General features: G+C 40.1%; 1 protein-coding gene across 3 annotated transcripts in view; it reads left to right on the top strand.

Moving 5' to 3' along the window:
• Positions 1-8,450, top strand: part of SH3RF1 (SH3 domain containing ring finger 1) — a 178,651-nt gene extending 170,201 nt beyond the window's left edge. For all 3 annotated transcript variants that reach the window (XM_078069425.1, XM_036087549.2, XM_036087548.2), the window contains one exon: positions 5,996-8,450. In XM_078069425.1, coding sequence (XP_077925551.1) covers positions 5,996-6,164 — 169 coding nt within the window. In that variant the 3' untranslated portion in view covers positions 6,165-8,450. The remainder of the gene's footprint in view (positions 1-5,995) is intronic.
• Positions 8,451-14,369: the final 5,919 nt, after the last annotated feature.

Here is a 14,369-nt window from a genome sequence, read left to right as displayed (position 1 = left end):
ATAACTGATGACAGCAGAAATAATAGAACAGGTATCTTAGGCTCTATTTTAGGTAATGGAGAAAAAATAATTAGGATATAGTGAAGAGAAAATAGAAACAAAATATTTCAGAAGGGATGGCAATAAAAGAAAGTATATGTGACAGGCTTTTCTTTCTTTTTTTTTTTTTCTCTTCTGAAAAAGAATAGATAAGGGCTTAAGGAGACACCGCACATCATCTCTGTGTGTATTTTGAAGCTTAGGAATTAAACTGATAACCACATACCTATAAACCCATCTCCTAAATTGGAAAAGAACCAATGATCTTTGATCAGGGATTAAACTAGAACACTTGGAAACACACAAATTGGATAGAGATAGATTTACAGAAAGTCAGTCGGGTTTAACTAGCATGATTAATTTGAGTTAGTGACAATGAACCCACTGGGTGAAGCAATGGATATAATTTACTTGGACTTCAAGCAAAGCTACAAAGCGAGCTAGTATGGTTTTGTCAGTGAAATACTTAATTGGATATTAGATTGCTGTAGCAACTGGCAGAAAGCAGTGCAGGTTACTTACCCAGACCAGGGTGATGGGCAGAATGCCTCCCAGAGCCACAAGGGGTCCAATTTAGGCTGTACCAGGAGAGATTAGAAATAACAACAAAAATGTATGAATTACAGAGACTGCAAGAGAGGCCAGAAAAATAAAGGAAATAGAAAATTTATACAAATAAAAGATTGCAAGTGCTCATTTAGGTGGAAGACTGAACATCATAGCCCAAGCCAGGAAGATTGGCAATGGGGTATCAGTAGAGCTTCTTTGTATAGCAAACCTCTGTTTCTTGAATTCCACCCTGGTAACTGTCACAAAAACTGAAGGTCACAAAGCCAGCAAGAGGCAGAAGCCCATTCAGGGCCAAGACTGTGAGCCATGCCATATACCTCATACATATTTGTCCTATTGTGTGTGGCTTATTTCACTTAGCATAATATTCTCAAGGTCCTTCCATGTTTTAGTGTTTGTCAAATTACAGTCCTTTTTAGGGAGCTTTGCACCTTTTAAAAAATAGTTTTACTATACATTGTGCCTTTTCTTTTGTCATTCAACATGCTTATTAAGAATTATCACAGGGTCACCTGGGTGGTTCAGTTGGTTAAGTGTCTGACTCTTGATTTCGGCTCAGGTAATGATCTCTGGGTCATGAGATCGAGCCCCACATTGGGCTCCACACTGAGCATGGAGTCTGCTTAAGATTCTCTCTCTCCCAGGGCACCTGGGTGGCTCAGTCGTTAAGCGTCTGCCTTCGGCTCAGGTCACGATCCCACGGTCCTGGGATCGAGCCCCGCATCGGGCTCCCTGCTCAGCGGGAAGCCTGCTTCTCCCTCTCCCACTCCCCCTGCTTGTGTTCCCTCTCTCACTGTGTCTCTCTCTGTCAAATAAATAAATAAAATCTTTAAAAAAAAAAAAAAAGATTCTCTCTCTCCCTCTCCTGCCCCTCACCCCCATTTACATTCTCTCAAAAAAAAAAAAAGACATTATCATTAACTATGCTAAGTGGTAAGAGGCATTTAAAGTGAATTTACATCCTCTCACCCCTCAAGCAGCTTAGGGTCTGAGAAAATAAATGAGACAGGGATGCAGATGGTAACAATGCAATATACACTGCACTAAGTGCCGTAAGAAATGTACATGAGGCCTCTGGGATCTGAGCAAGCATGAAATTACTTCCAGCCATGGGGCTAGAGAAGATTTTGCAGGGGCAAATTGGAGCCAGGCGGTGGGAGGCTGATCAGGTGTGGATGGGCAGAGGTGTCATCACAGGGAGTTCCCAATGGAAGGAACCACATGAGCCAAGGAGTGGAGAGGTAAAAGCCATATATGGTGGGCACATTCAGGTTTAGAGGCGTGTTTGGTACCTTCATGGAGATCATTGTAAGTATAGATAGAGAGATGGAGGTCAGATCATTGAGGGCTTTACATACCAGGCTGAGGATTAACCTTATTCACAGGCGTTGGAAGCCAGTAGTGATTTTTGAGCATTAGATAACTACAAGTAGAGTTGTGGGGCACCTGGGTGGCTCAGTGGTTAAGCGTCTGCCTTTGGCTCAGGTCATGATCCCGGAGTCCTGGGATCGAGCCCCACATCAGGCTCCCTGCTCCTACTCTTTCTCTCTCGTTCACTCGCTCTCTCTCTCAAGTAAATAAGTAAAATCTTAAAAAAAAAAAACAAGTACAGTTGCCAGTTAAGAGTCTGTCAGTTCTGTGTAGACATGGAATAGGGGCAGAAGAGATGGAGGCAGGGAGGACAGGTACATTATTTGACCAGGTGGAAGGTTCACATGAGTTTGTCCACCAGGATGGTGGCAGTGACAATGAAGAGGAGTAGATGGGTACAGATTTTGAAAGTGGGATTAGCAGGTCCCATGGGAGGTTATGGGAGAGGGGTCTTCAACTCCTGAGGTTCAGAACTTCCCCAAATAAAGACAAGCATAATCCAAGTAGGGCAGAGGGTGGAGGAACAGATGTGAAGGGCCTCTGCAGCTGTGCCTTACAGCTGTCTGTTGGTCTGTAAACATTCTACTTTCCATGCCTGAGATAGTTGGCCAGTTGTGCCCAGAATTTGGCCTTAAGAGTCTATGTTAGAAATCTGTGTGCAAACTACCTCACAAGGCTCGAGGCCAGGATCAGAGCTGGAAGATTTCTAAGTGGAGTCTGTTACCGCTGCACCTGGTAGTCTTCATACAATCAGGACTGTGTCACAGTTTCCATTATGCACATGGTTTCTCGTTCCACCCCCAGAGGTTTATAACCTAGCAATGAAAATTTGCTCCCACTGGGAACTTGGCAGGAAGATTATGTTCTTAGCCCAGCAGCAGTTCTAGTTCAAAAAATTTTGACAAAATTGGTTTAGTGCATTTTATAAAATGCAAATACTAATCTAATTCACTTCAAGTTTTTCAAGAACCATTTTTGTTCCATTTTACCTTTAAGGCAGCTCACAGAGAACCGATGGGGAATACATTTCATGAGAGATCTACTCTGAATGCAATTTGAGTCACTTGTATGCTTCTTTCCAGACTTACAAAGCTTTGCTCAAATTTTAACTTGCCCCAAATGGCAACTTGTTACATTGCTTTTTACATGAATTTTTAGCATGTTGGCATCATACTTGAGAAATCTTTTCATCTGGATCCCTTCCTTCAGATAAGTCTATGATGAAATTATTTGTCCCGCTTTTAAAGATAGCAGAGAGGGAATTCCAAAACCTAACTTTATCATTCTCAAGTGTCAAGTCTCATTACCAGGCAGTTCTTTAGGCTGTGGCCTGAGTCTGTTTCCTGGGTAGAGATGGCCAGTGACTTCCTGGCCCATCCTTCACCCCCTCGAAGCACCAGAACCCTGCCTGCTTTTGCCTAAGCCATATGATCCCAGTGGGAGCTAGAATTTGGGAGTATAAACTCTGTAACAGACAGCGTGCTAAGAGCATCACACTTACAATCTTACTCCATTACATGACAGTACCTGTTTAAGTTACAGCAATCTCTTTCTACAGATAAGGAAGCTGAGATTGAGAGAGCAGAGATAATTAGCCCAAAGTTAAGCTACTCCAAATGACCTTTAAGGCTAAAGCAACCCCTAGCCCAGAGCTTCACACACAGTGCCTTTGCGCACAGTGCCATGCCTCCTCCCTCAGTTCATGCTTGATTGGAACCCTGAACCTTGTGGGTTCAACATGTTAATCCATGTTTGAATTAACTGAAACTTTCTTAGAAATAATAAGTCAACCTCCATGCTATACCTTTGCTTCAGACCTTGGAGGATAATTTGGTTCATGTGCCCAAAGTAGCTCAGGAACGGTTTGGGCAGTCACTTGACTTTTGTAGAGATGCTTTTTCTTTCTTTTTTTTTTTTTTTAGAGTAATAGTCTGGGGCTCTTGCTGTGATCCTTCTTAATGAGAGTCAGTTCAGGTTTTTATGAGATGGAGATTGGTGAAGCTAGCAATCTTCTGAAAGGACTGGGCTCTAATGGGTTTCATAGTTTAGGGGCAGTTCTATAGAATTTGTTATGACTATCATTATTTAAGCCATATTATTCTTTACTTATAGTCAAGAGTGGGTCCTGTGAGGCTGTAAACTTATTTTCTGACTTTAAGAACCAAACAAAAATAGAAACTCAAAATCACCTTTATGACTGAATAGTGCATAACAGCAAATGGAGAAAGATGTTCACATTTTTTAATTAACTATTGCCGTGTGACAAATTACCCCTAAAATTGAGTGGCTTAAAACAACAATAAACATTTGTTACCCCACAGCCTCTGTGGGTTGGGAACTTGGGAGTGGCTTATCTGGATGGTTCCAGCTTGGGCTATTTCCTGAGGTTGCAGTCCATCTAGATATCAGCCTCAGCTGTAGTCATCTAAATGCTTGACCAGGGCTGGGGGACTCTTTTTCAAGTGACTCTTTCACATCACTATTGGCTAGTTAGTTGGCTTTTAGAAAGAGACCTCAGTTAGGGGCTCCTGGGTGGCTCAGTCAGCTGAGCATCCAACTCTTGGTTTTGGCTCAGGTCGTGAATTCACAGTTGTGGATCCATGCTCAGTGGGGAGTTTGCTTCAGATTCTGTCTCCCTCTCCCTCTGCCCCTCCATCTCTCTCTAATAAATAAAATCAAAGGAAGAGAGGGAGGGAGGGAGGGAGGGAGGGAGGGAGGAAGGAAGGAAGCAAAGAAAGAAAAGAAAAGAAATAAAAGAGACCTATTACCCACCATGTGATCCTCTCCATAGGGATGTAGTTTTTTCAAAACATTGCAGCTAATTTTCCCCAGAGTGCATGATCCAAGAGAAACTAATGTAGAAGCCACAATGCCTTTTATGATCTAGCCTCAGAAATCACAGTTACTTTCACAGTATTTTATTGGTCACACATATCATCCCTGTGCATTGTGGGAGGAGATCACACAAGAGTATGAATACCAGGAGGCAACGGTCACTGGGGCCATCTTTGAGGTTGGCTACCATACACCACCTTTTCCCCCCTTTGATTAGGAAAAGCAAGAGAGAAGTAAAGGAGAGCAGTAGTGCTGGAAAAATAGAAAGATAAAAGGATATGGGGCACAAAACCTCAATCTGTCTTCCATGGCTGTTAATCATAATTTTGCAGAAGGAGACTAAGGAGAAAGGAAGAGGGGAGATAGATAGTATTAAACCAACAAGGCTTCTGGGGGTTTTAAGTGATAATTAAACCTTTTCCCACTAATATCAGAGTTGAAAACCAATAGAGAAAGAGACAGTTATCAGACTAATGGAGATCAGAATGTCAACCTCATTACTGGTGGTGGTAGATTGAATTTGTGGCTATGGTCCTCCCCTCCCTGTCTAGACCTTAGGACAGCCTGCCCAAGGGAGAATTTGGGTATATAAGGCAGATGAACTTCCTTAGAATTGCTGCCTCATCCATGTCGAGCCCCAACGTGTAAGGGACACAGAGAGAAAGACTTCCAGACCCACTTCTAGAAGGCAGGCCTGACCCCTGACCATTCCATGCTTCCAGTGTGGAAGCAGAGGCAGAGCAGAACCCACTCAGCCTGGAGGCAGGTAGTTCAGAGAGGACTGAACCCACCTATTCAACTGCTTCTCCTACTCACCAATCAAATAAATTCACTCCTTTCTTCTTGGAGAAGATGGAAGGACAGGGCATTTCCTGCTAGGAAATGGAATAAAATTTTTGCTATGGGAGGGCACAAGAATAGCTTTCCCTGTAAAGGTCATTCAAACCAGTCTAGGTCATCGATAGCGAGCTGTTAAACATCCAAACTCTATTAAAACCTAGTCTCTACAAAACAGAGAAAAGTTGTATTTTGAGTTGTTTTACGAATGTTAGAAACAAACTTATGTTACTTCTTATACTGTTTATGTTTAAAGCTGTTTTAGACCAGTAGTACACCTTTTTTTTTTTTTTTTTTTACTACTGTGACTGACTTTAACTAAAATATATCTCTTTTTTTCTAGGCACAGGGTGGTAGTTTCCTATCCTCCTCAGAGTGAGGCAGAACTTGAACTGAAAGAAGGAGATATTGTGTTTGTTCATAAAAAGCGAGAAGATGGCTGGTTCAAAGGCACATTACAACGTAATGGGAAAACTGGCCTTTTCCCAGGAAGCTTTGTGGAAAACATCTGAGGACACTAACATTGAGAAGGCTGAAAGTCACATCACACAACAAAATAGCACAAAGCAATTTAATGGAAAGAGCACATTTGTGGACTTCCAGATGGTCAGGAGATGAGCAAAGGATTGGTGTGCAACCCCAGTGCCCCCAGCACAGTTAGGCCAGCCAACAGCGTGAAGAAGGCGTGTGTGTGTGTGTGTGTGTGTGTGTGTGTGTGTGTGTGTGTGTGTGTATATGTATGTATGTGGGTCCTGTCACTCTGGATTCTGATGTGTAAGGTGTGCCTTGTACTGTCTGATTTACTATACAGAAAAACCTTTTTTAAAAAGATATATAGCTAAAATGGACAATTGTTTACAAGGCTTAACTAATTTATTTGCTTTTTTAAACTTGAATTTTTCTTGTAATAGATAAATTCTTTGGATTTTGATTTTAAGAAATTATTAATTTATGAAATGATAGCTAAGGAGAAGCTGGATTATCTCCTGTTGAGAGCAAGAGATTCTTTTTGACATAGAATGAGCCCCTCCCCCCCCAACCTGTGTTACTTTTTTGCTTCTTTAAGCCAGAAATGCCAGTTCTCTAATTTGGTTTTCCTCTTTGGGAAACCAAAACATATAACTGAATCAGAATCAATAAAGGCCTGGGGTAGGGAGACAGAAACTTGAGAGAAAAGAAGTTAGCGACTCCCTGTCTTTCTGGTTTGGTCAGGAATCACCCTTAAGACCTAGTCCTCAATATAATTTTGTGGGTTTTTAATTTCCCTAGAATGAAGTCAGTGAAGTGATAAGAAAAAATAAAGCACAACCCTTGAACAAAAATGTATTCAGAAATATATTTAGTTTTATAACAGAAGGAGCTCAATTCATTGGTTGGAAATTGGGAAAATTGAAGTTGTACTCCTGTCTGAGAATGGCTATGAAATGTAATCGCCATTTTTACGCCAAGTGATCTGCATGCCCAGGACACAATAAAACGTTTGTGCGATTGTGGTGGTTAAGTGATGCCCTCGTGCTTAAGTCAAAGGCTATAAGAAACACTGTGAAAAGTTTACATTCATCCATTGTGATTCTTTTCCCACCATCTTGCATGTGTTACTGGATTCCCACAGTAATATAGACTGTGCATGTTGTGTATATTTCATTGCAATTTCCTGTTGAGGTTAGTTTGGGCTCAGAAGTGACCAGTGCAGGAGGTGTAAAATAAACAATGTTCTTTTCGCTCCTGACCAAGGTCTCTGGGTGTACTCCCTCCCTCCCTGGCTAAGGCATCCATCAGCCATTATACAAGTCATTAGTGAAAATGTTCCTTTCTGTCCTCCCAGCTGACTGATATAAAGGATGAGCCAGGAGACTGCTCCTGTGACAGTCCCCTTGCGGCTCTGGGAGGCCTTGCACCAGTGAAAGTGCCCACACCTTACAACTGCGGCAGGATCCAGCTGTGCCCATCTTTTTATATCCATTCTTTGATGTCATTGACCTCTTTTCCCCATTACATTCCGGTGCCACGCAGTTGTGGGTCTGGGTAGTCCTAAAAGCAAAAGGAGGGAAGACAGCCTGGTAGTGAATGAAATTGTTGCTACAGTTTTCTTGTGAAAAAACAAAAAACAAAAAAACAAAAAAAAACTTTTTCATTTTTTACTCTAAGAATTACAACTGGGAAATAGAAACGTGAACTGAAAAGTCTTCTTGCAATAGCAAGAGGTTTCATGGTCTTAAAAAGATATTATGTGGTTGAAAATGAAATCATTCCTAAATTAACCTTTTTTTTTTTTTATAAAACACTGTACATTATGTTCCTGTGTGTTGAATTTTTAAAAAAATACTTTACTTGGATATTCATGTAATATATAAAGGTTTGGTGAAATGAACTTTAGTTAGAAAAAAAGCTGACATCAGCTTTCATCTGTGTAAGTTGACACCAATGTGTCATAATATTCTTTATTTTGGGAAATTAGTGTATTTTATAAAAATTTTAAAAAGTAAAAAGACTACTACAGCTTAAGATAATTTTTTACCTGTCTTTTCTCCATATTTCAAGCTATGTGATTGAAGTACCTCTGTTAATAGTTTCCTGCTATGAAGTTGGTTAAAATTTCATCTGTTAATAGATCACTTAGATAATATAATGTATGGGTTTTCTATTGGTTTTTTGGAGACAGTAGATGGAGATTTTGTAACAAGGGCTTGTTACACAGCGATATGGCAATGATAAAATTGCAATTTATCATTCCTTTTCATGTTAATAATTTGAAGACTGGAGAAAAGGTTCAAGATTAAAATTCGATGTTCAATCGTTATGTGTCCCTTGCGTTAATTCTTAAAATTTTTCTTTTTTCCTTTTTTTTAACCTGAGATACATTTGATGTAATTTCTACTTCATAAAAATTCTTTGCATATACCTCAAACAGAAGATGTCTGCAGTAATCAATTTAGTGGTTACAATACATTTTACCGCTCCAACTAACAAACCTTCTTTGGTTAGTTCCCCAAGAAGCTTAAAGTCTTCTTAAAAGAGCCTGTGGAGTTTTATCACTTCTGCTTCCCTCTCCCCCTTCATGGCAACTAAAATGTCTGGTGGCCACTAGAAGTTGTTTCTTAGCCACAGGAAGAAGTACTAGACCTATAACCCAACTGTATGATAACCAGTAGGTCTCAGCAAAGCATGGGAACATCATCTTTAGACTATGATTTTACTCTTTCATGGAATGCCAACAAGTTATAACGTCAGAATTCAAGTTTGGAAAATGCTTTTAATAGATGTTAGGCTAAGTTGTTGAGTGTATCCATATGAAATTTTTTTAAAATTTGTTTGAACCAATTAAGCTATGTCCTTATCGAGGTAGCATCCTATTGAAATTATTCCTTTCCAAGAGAAAGAATTTGCCAAGCTACCAAAGTAATGGAGAGGATATTTAGAAAAGAGATTAGCCAATGTCCAGGCTTAGCAAGGCCTTGCCCTTCACTAACTCCTGTGAACTGCAGACTACAATGGGATATGCTCTGGTATATATGGATATATCTAATGGGACTTTGCTCTGTTCCTGGGAATAATTACCATCAGAGACAATAAGAAGCTACTGGAGTGGTAATCAGCCAATATGAACTGGGACAGTTTGAAAATACTCTGATTTACAAATGAATGTTTCTTTTATTCATTTTGTGTTTCTTATTAATAACTTTCTGGCTTGGCTTGTTTCAATTTCCATTTCGGAAACACCACCTTGGTCTCACTCAGGGCAAATTCTTATTGCACTGCAATGATCCAGACATCCAATAATCATGTTGAAGGGACCTGCAATTCACATTAATCTTTGAGCCACCATTCAATACTATTATTATATGGCAACACTAATTTAGTGATACTGTTAAGTCTCCAAAGACAACAGAACTATCCCTACTGGTAATCAGTGAGCCAGATGTCACTGCTATTGCTTCCAACTTAAATAAGAAATTTGGTTCCAGAAGGCTTTGACCTTGAGTTGAATATTTCAAGGTCTTAATCCTTGTAAAAGTACTAGAAAAAAACATGACAGATTTCAGAGTGAGAAGGCTTTCCTAAATATGACTCAAAAATCAGAAGCCATGGGGTGCCTGGGTGGCTCAGTTGGTTGAGCGGCTGCCTTCGGCTCAGGTCATGATCCTGGAGTCCTGGGATCGAGTCCCGCATCAGGCTCCCTGCTCAGCAGGAAGTCTGCTTATCCCTCTGACCCTACCCCCTCTCATGTACTCGCTCTCTCTCATTCTCTCTCTCTCAAATAAGTAAAATCTTTAAAAAAAAAATCAGAAGCCATAAAAAAGAAAACATTGATACCTTCAACTACAGAAAAAGTTTTATCTCCATGACACAACACCATAATCAAAGTCAAAAGAAAACAATTCGGAAAAAGGTATTTAACTCCTGTAACAAAGAGAATTTCCTTTATATATAAAGAGCTCCCACAATAAGAAGAAAAGCCCAAAAGTAAAATTGACCAAGGATTTGTGACAGAAACTGCCAAATGCCTCCCAATATTCATTTTCCAATTCTCCCTTTTTAACTGATATCTGGGCAATGTGCTCAGTTAACTGCATCCAGTTTTTCTCGGATGCAGCCATGTTACTAAGTTGTTGAAATACAAGCTAAAGTGTTAAAGGAGACTTCTGGTAAGTTTTCTTAAAAGGGTATACACCCTTTAGCCATTTTGCTTTTCCTTCTTCCAGCTGCAATGTAGACTTGATGACTGGTACTCTAGCAACTGTTGAACCATAAGATGACTTTTAAGAGGGAAGCCACATTTTAATGTGGTAGAGGAGAAAAAAAGAAGGAGCTTGAGACCCTGATACACTTGTGGCCTTCATGCCAGCCCAAACTACTCATCTTTAGAGATGATTTATGTGAGAATAAGTCCCTTGAGTGTAAGCCACTGCAGGCTGATCTTACCCATAACCAACCTGATACCAATAAACTGACAGTTCAGGGGTGCCTGGCTGGCTCAGTCAAGACAGTACGCGGCTCCTGATCTCAGGTCCCATGTTGGGCATAGAGCTTACTTTTAAAAATAAATAAAAGGGGCGCCTGGGTGGCGTCAGGGTCCTGGGATTGAGCCCCACATCGGGCTCCCTGCTCCGCGGGAAGCCTGCTTCTCCCTCTCCCACTCCCCCTGCTTGTGTTCCCTTTCTCGCTGTGTCTCTCTCTGTCAAATAAATAAATAAAATCTTTAAAAAATAAACAAATAAAAATAAATAAAAAAGGGACGCCTGGGTGGCTCAGTCTGTTAAGCATCCGACTTGATTTCAGCTCAGGTCATGATCTCGGGGTTGTGAGATCGAGCCCTGTGTCATGCTCCACACGTGTCATGCTCCACACTCAGTGGGGAGTCTGCTGGAGATTCTCTCTCTCCCTCCCCCCGTCCCTCCCCTGCTCTCTCTCTCTCTCTAAAAATAAATAAATGAATAGTTTATCAAAAGAAATTCAAATATATTAAAAGATGTTCTACTTCTTTCCTAATGTAGATGCACATTAACAACAGTGAAATATGTTTCATCTGTAAAATTGGAAACTTTAAAAACTTACGTATCACTGTGTTGGCAAAGTGAGGAACACTTAATATTTTGCTAATGAGAATGTAATTTGATAAAATATCTAGGGAGAGCTATCTAGAAAATATCAAAATTTTAAATGCATTTACCCATTCTACTTCTAAGAATTTGTCTTCCAGGTATATCTATTTATCAAGTGTAAAACGACTATACCATATTCATTGCAGCATTGTTTATACAAGTAAAATACTGGAAACAACCTAAATGTCCATCAATAGGAAACTGGGTTGAAATCTACTATAATAGCAATACTACATAACCATGAAAAGAATGGGGAAGTCTTTTAATCTTGGATATTGTATCATCTCTGAAATATATAGTTAAACAAAAAAGACAGAGTATACTACCATGTGGGAAAAAGGAGGGGAAAGACGATATATAGTACATCTATTAGCTTGTGTATATAGCATCTGCAGAAGGATGTACAAGAAATCAGAATGGTGTTTGCCTTCACCATTGAAGATGGGACCTATACTAATTTACAGTAAGTCTCTCATCAGAACGAGATAGAAAAAACTAAAGCCCCAGGCTTCAATGGAAGCCATATACAGTTGACCCTGAACAACACAAGTTTGAACTGTGCAGGTCCATTTAAACATGGACTTGTTCTCAATAAGTACAGTATAATACTGCAAATATATTTTTTCTTCCTCATGATTTTATTTTCTCTAGCCTACTTTATTGTAAGAATACAGTATATAACATATGACATACAAAATATGTGTTATTTACATTATCTGTAAGATTTCTGGTCAACAATAGGCTATTAGTACTTAAGTTTTGGGGGAGTCAAAATTTATATGCTGATTTTTTTACTGTGTGGGGCACCGGTGCCCCAACCCCAATGTTGTTCAAGAGTCAGCTGTATTGGAAGAGAGAATGAGGAAAGGAGGAGACAAGCATTAAAAAAATTTTAGGAAAATTTGATCTCTAAAATTAAGTTGGAAAGCAAGGAATACCCACTTTATTTATTTATTTATTTTATTTGAGAGAGAGAGAGAGCATGAGGTGGGAGGCGGGTCAGAGGGAGAAGCAGACTCCCCACTGAACAGGGAGCCCTATGCGGGACCCGATCCCAGGTCTCCAGGACCACGACCTGAGCCGAAGGCAGTCGCCCAACCAACTGAGCCACCCAGGCGCCCCAAGGAATACCCACTTTAGTGAGAATGATTCATCATTTTACTACTGAGTTCAAGAGCAGACAGAAAAAGGATATCATTTAGAGAGAGCCATCCCACATTTCTACTCCTTTGTTCAGAGCACATTATCTTCAAGAGCCTAGGAGACCTCAGAGGTTGATTTTCCACATAGGATTGACTTTTATTCTTCTGCCATTACTTTGAGAAATTGAGAACCAATGGACTTTTTTTAGAGTACAATGGATCCCATGAGAAAGACCTTACAAAATAAACTGGATACACAACAAGGTCAATAATTAGATTCTACCAGTGCATCTGCATATACTTCCAAGATTCAGAACTCATGGCAGACTTGCCATGGTACAAAAAGAAGGAAAAGTATCAACAAAAGTTGAATGTTACAGTGCAGCCTTCCAGACTTTGATCTTGTCTAAGGACAAATATGAAACAAGGCAGGCCTTTTGCTGGTGGTTGTCCCTCCTGTGTGTCCCGGTATGAAAACTGCTACAGGGGTCCTTAGCGATTCTAGGCAGGCATACTACCTAAATGTCCACAGAAGGAGATTCAGATATTCAACACTTGGCTCATCATTCAGGTAGCTGAAGATGAGACAGCAAGAGCAATGGTGATATGCTTGGCAAACTTGAACTCACAGGCCTCACCCAGCCCTGTTGGTTCATGCAGATTCACGAGGTCTTTAGCCTTAATCTTCTCAGGGGAGCTATGTAAGCAAGAGGATGATCAGCAAAAACAAAACGAAACAAAACAAAAAATACACAACAACCAAAAAACAAAAAACCACCAAGGTCTCCCTCCCAGAGCAGAAAGTGTTTGATCAAGTAAGATGTAAAATTCAGAGTCCTTTCTGGCACTATGGCTACCTCAGCTTTCTCCAGCTGTTTCTGCAGCTTTTCAAGTTGACCTTCCAAGGAATTCAATTCTTTTTGAAGGTGGAGCCTCTGAAAGACCCATTATCGAAAGAGATCCATCTGCCACACTCAGCGGGCCATTAAATGACAAGACCTAAATGGTAACTGAAGTGGTCTAATGGCAGCTTAAAAAAATTACCTTTGAGCTGCTATATAAGTGTTTGGCCATTCTGAATATATATATGTGAGCGTAGGTGAGAAATTCATCAAAATTTATTTTCTAGTTCAGCACTGACTCATAGAACTTGTGCTCCAAAAAGTGATGGAGAGTTTTAGTTTTTTTAATGTTTTATTTTATTTTTAAACTGTAGATGTTATTTATTTATTTTTTTTAATACCTATCATCCGGGTAGAGTTTTAGTTTTTTTATCTGCACTGTCCAATATGGTAGCCACTTGTGGCTACTGAACCCTTCAAATGTGGCTACTGTGAAGTGAATCTCTGATTTAATTTAATTTAAAGTAGCCACATATGGCTAATGGCTACCATATTAGGAAGTGCAGTTTTAGAAAATAGCTATTTTTTTTTTTTTTTAAGATTTTATTTTTTTTATTTGACAGAGAGAGACACAGCAAGAGAAGGAACACAAGCAAGGGGAGTGAGAGAGGGAGAAGCAGGCTTCCTGATGAGCAGGGAGCCCGATGCAGGGCTCGATCCCAGGACCCCGAGATCATGACCTCAGCCGAAGGCAGACACTTAACGGCTAAGCCACCCAGGCGCCGGAAAATAGCTATTTTTAAATGATCAGACCAAAAATATGTAAAAACAAAAATGTGGCCTTGCTATACCATATCCAGCTTCTCATTTGGAGGCACCAATTTATAAGTTAAGGATCACAGAACTGGATTCTAACAAAGAAACCCTCCCCAAGATATGTGAAAACATCTTAACTTTGAGCAATAGAGATTCTTTAATTTTGAGTACTTTTTTCCTCCCTCTGCCCTCCAAAAAATAAAGAAGTTAAAGAAGAGAATTTGGGGATCCTACTGAAGCTTTTTGGTGTGGCCAAGAAGACCAGTGCCTTCCATGCAAGCAGAGATCCCGTCATCCTTCAAAGGGCAGGCCTC

This window comes from Halichoerus grypus, chromosome 3, assembly GCF_964656455.1.
Source record: "Halichoerus grypus chromosome 3, mHalGry1.hap1.1, whole genome shotgun sequence".
Lineage (NCBI taxonomy): Eukaryota > Metazoa > Chordata > Mammalia > Carnivora > Phocidae > Halichoerus > Halichoerus grypus.
This window is presented reverse-complemented; position numbering and strand designations above follow the sequence as displayed.